Below are 3,916 nucleotides of genomic sequence, written 5' to 3' on the forward strand. Positions count from 1 at the left end.
AATGTCACGGCAGGATCCAGGGAAGGGGAGGGCTTGGAGTTTCGAGTGGTGGGGACCTCTCTATATTGTCCCATTTGCTTCAACAAGAAGGTATCAAAGCCAGGCACGGAGACTCACGCTGGTAATCCCAGCCATTTGGGAGGCTGAAGCAGAAGGATCACTTGAGGCCAGGAGTCTGAGACCAGCCTGGGCAACATAAAGCAACCCCATCTCTACAAAACGGAACAAAACAAATCAAAACAAAATTACTGGGCAGGGTGGCCACATGCCTGTAGTCCCAGCTACTCGGGAGGCTGAGGCAAGGAGGATCGCCTGAGCCCAGGAGTTTGAGGCCACAGTGAGTTAGGCTGGCACCCCCGCACTCCGGCCTGGGTGACAGAGCCAGACCCTGTCTCTAAAAATAAATAAATGAAGTGAAAAATAAAAGATAATTGGTGAAAAGTTGTGAAGACAGTTCCCAGCACACAGGGGACGCTGAGGCGATGGCGGCCATTTGTATTCTCTGGTGCACAGGAGGGCACGAGGCCATCTCTGGCCCCGGGTGATGGAGCAAGAGGTGCCCTTCTTCCACCTGGCGCTCCGTTACGAGGTCTTGAGAAGCAGGAGCGGGAAGGCCAAGCAGCCTCCCACTTCACAGACAGGCAAACCGAGACCCGGCTCAGTCTGAGGCCAAGCCCCTGAGGACGGGGCAGAGACAGGCCGGGAACCTTGGCAAGAGCCTCCCTCACCCCTACGTCCCGGTGTGATTACATCATACCCTCCCGGGAGGCGTCCTGAGAGTGGCCAGATCAGCGTGTCCTTGGCCGTGGGAGGTGGGGATGCTGACGGTTGTTTTCAGGCCGGAGGACAGGCAGCTCTCACCTCTGCCCTCCCGAACGGCCGCCGAGGTCCTGACGAGTGAAAGACTCCATCTCCCGAGCCCCTCAGACCCGGGCCGGAACTCGCCCTGCTGCCGTGTGACCTTGGGGTGGTCCCCTAGCTCCCCTCGGCCTCCGTTTCCTCTCCAGAGAGGGGGCCGTGACACCCCCTGGGCATTGCTAGGCTTGGAGGTAAAGGCAGCCCAGGGCCAGGCCAAGCGAGGACCCACATGGCGGCTACTGTGACCATCTTGGTGACCACCATACCCACCTTCCGGCCGCCTCCCCAGGCCACCCCCTCACTCTGGGTTTCCCTCTGGGTTGGAGTCTCTTTGGGACTCGCCCGCCGGGCAGCCTGAGGGTGCATGACACCTGACCCCATCCCTGCAGAGCTCTCCTCTCCTGCCGCCTCACCCCTCCCGGGGCAGTGCCATCCTCCGGTGTCCTAGGCTCCAGCCTCTCGATCTCTCTCACACACGCCCCACCTGCAGCTGCAGGGCCTGGTGGCCCGACCTTCAGAGGACCCAGAATCTGACACTTCCCTGACCTCCGCTGCTGCCACCTGGTCCAAGGCCCCGAATCCTGTGTCTGGGCCCTGCTGGAGCCGCCCCGTTGGGCTCTGCGTCTTTTTATTTTTCCTTTATCATGACTGCTTAGAGACAGGGTCTTGCTCTGTTCCCCAGGCTGGAGGGTGGTGGTACCATCATAGCTCACCGTAGCCTCGAACTCCTGGGCCCCAGTGGTCGTCCTGCCTCAGCCTCCCAGGTAGCTGGGATAACAGGTGCTCACCATCACGCCCAGCTAATTTTTTTTTTTTTGAGTTGGAGTCTCACTCTGTCGCCCAGACTGGAGTGCAGTGGCCACTCCCGGCCACCGCAGCCTCGACCTGCTGGGCTCCGGCGATCCTTCCGCCTCAGCCTTCCGAGTAGCCGGAATGACAGGCATGTGCTACCACGCCCGGCTGATCTTTTGATTTATTGTAGAGATGAGGTCTCGCTGCCCAGGCGGCCGGAGGGGTCCCGCTCACCCCCAGTCAGGTCATGTTGCCCGAGATCCTTCCGTGGCTCCCACCTGGCTGGATCAAAGGCTGAAGCCCTGACAGGAGCCTCCGTGGCCTGCTGGGCGTGACCTCGCTGCCCCTCGGCCGCATCCTCCCCTATGCTGCCTCCCTCTTCCTGCCCCAGCCACATGGGCCTCCTGGCTGCTCCTTCCACACGCCAGGCAGCCTCCAGCCTCGGGGCCCTGTGGCATTGGCTGAAGTGCCACCTTCCCAGAGGGCACTCCCCGGCCCCTGTGTCTAGGCCGCACGGCCGGCTTTCGCTTTCCCGTGGCACCTGTCACCCTCTCGTCCCTCATCTCCCCACCTCCACCGCCGTCCCATTGACCGTGGCCCCAGGAGGGCAAGGGGGTGCCTGTTTTGCTGGCTGTGGAATCCCCGCACCTAGGACGGTACCTGGTACGCAGCAGGTGCTCAGCAAACTCTGGACAATTCATTCTCGGATGAAATGAACACAGACGTATCCGGGAGGAGGAGGAAGACAGATGCCGAGCGGTTGCAATGAGGGTTAGGGGATTCGCCACCGTCTCAGCCATGAGGCCGGGGGAGCTTGCTCAAGGAGGCAGCGGGTGCCTCTTCCCCGAGAGGGCGCTGAGATTTGCTGCAGTGGCCACACCTGCTCGAAGCCCGCGTCTGCTCCCATGCCGGCTCAGCCTTCTCAACCCGGCATTCACGTGGTCACGGCCCCAGACGCAGAGCCGTTCTCAAGGTCCGAGCGCCTTGAGGCCTTGGGATGGACCCGAGGGCGTGGGACAGGCCTCTCTTGTGCTGGGCCTGTGCTTTCTGCACCTGCACCCCTCCTTCCAGCCCCTGTTTGAAGGAGGCGCCACACCAGACCCCTCGGTCAAGGGCAGGGGGTCTCAAAGTGGGGTGATGCTCCGCCCTACAGGGTATCAGTGACGTCTGGAGACGTTTTCAGTTGTTGTACCTGGGCTGAAGGGCCACTGGCATCCAGTGGGCGGAGTCAGGGGTGCCGCTCTAACCCTCCAAGGCACAGAACACCCCACAACAAAGCACGCTCTGGTCCCACAGATCAGAAGTGCGGAGGCTGAGAAACTCTACTCAAGGATAATATGAAATGAGACTAGCACCTCCTCTGTTCTACCGTCTCTATTCCTATTAATATGACCAGGACTCAATCCCATGGGGGGAAATGTGTTTGATCTAAAAAGTCATTGTTCCGTACACAACTGTTACTCAATCAAATACCCCAGAAAAGTTAAATTGTTTTTCTCTTGGTGAAATTAGTCCAATCAGACCTCCCTGGCTTTGGACTCAATGCATTTCATCTCCATGGCTTCTGTTGCAGGCTGTGGCTCTTAGCTGTCTTCATTTTGTGCACTCAGCTTCAACCACCATCCGATTTGGGGGAGACCGGGCGGAACCCCCTGTAGCGGTGCTGCTTGGCTTCATGTCGCCCCCAGATATGACAGACAGCCCCAGGGTGAGTTGTTATGTTTGAAACTGGTCACTGCAGCCCAGGTTGGGACCCCACGGCCCTCTAGGCCTCTCTCTCCCTGGGGGCGCTTGTCATCTGCCCATCACTGAGGGACGGTGGAGCAGGTTGGGCCCACGTGCCCTGGGAGGGCTGCCGTCCGGAGCTCATCCAAGAGCCAAGATGTTTGTAGCAGGATTCGATCATGGGCCACAGACTGTGTGCAACAGATGAAGACTCTGTCATTTTTCCCTACTCGGCTTCATTTAAAATTTCAAGTGGAAGCCAGGCCTGACGGCTCATGCCTGTAATCCCAGCACTTTGGGAGGTCGAGGAGAGAGGATCGCGGAGCCCAGGAGATCGAGGCTGGGTGAGCCGTGATTGTGCTACCGCACTCCAGCCTGGGCGACAGAAGGAGACTCTTGCCTCAAAATGATAAAAATAAGGCCGGGCTCGGTGGCTCAACCTGTCATCCCAGCACTTTGGGAGGCCAAGGAGAGTGAATTGCCTGAGCCCACGGGTTCGAGATCCGCCCGGGCAACTTGGCGAGACCTCGTCTCTACAATA

At 59.5% G+C, this 3,916-nt stretch overlaps 1 protein-coding gene across 1 annotated transcript in view; it reads left to right on the forward strand.

Annotated features, from left to right (window-relative positions):
• The first annotated feature begins 2,448 nt into the window (after nt 1–2,448).
• Nucleotides 2,449–3,916, forward strand: part of SDSL (serine dehydratase like) — a 23,258-nt gene continuing 21,790 nt past the window's right edge. Inside the window, exons 1-2 of the mRNA XM_021717527.1 lie at nt 2,449–2,779; nt 3,261–3,358. Of these exons, the coding sequence (XP_021573202.1) occupies nt 2,449–2,779; nt 3,261–3,358 (429 nt within the window). The remainder of the gene's footprint in view (nt 2,780–3,260; nt 3,359–3,916) is intronic.

This window comes from Carlito syrichta, unplaced genomic scaffold (assembly GCF_000164805.1).
Source record: "Carlito syrichta isolate Samal-C Ts95f unplaced genomic scaffold, Tarsius_syrichta-2.0.1 Scaffold309836, whole genome shotgun sequence".
NCBI lineage: Eukaryota > Metazoa > Chordata > Mammalia > Primates > Tarsiidae > Carlito > Carlito syrichta.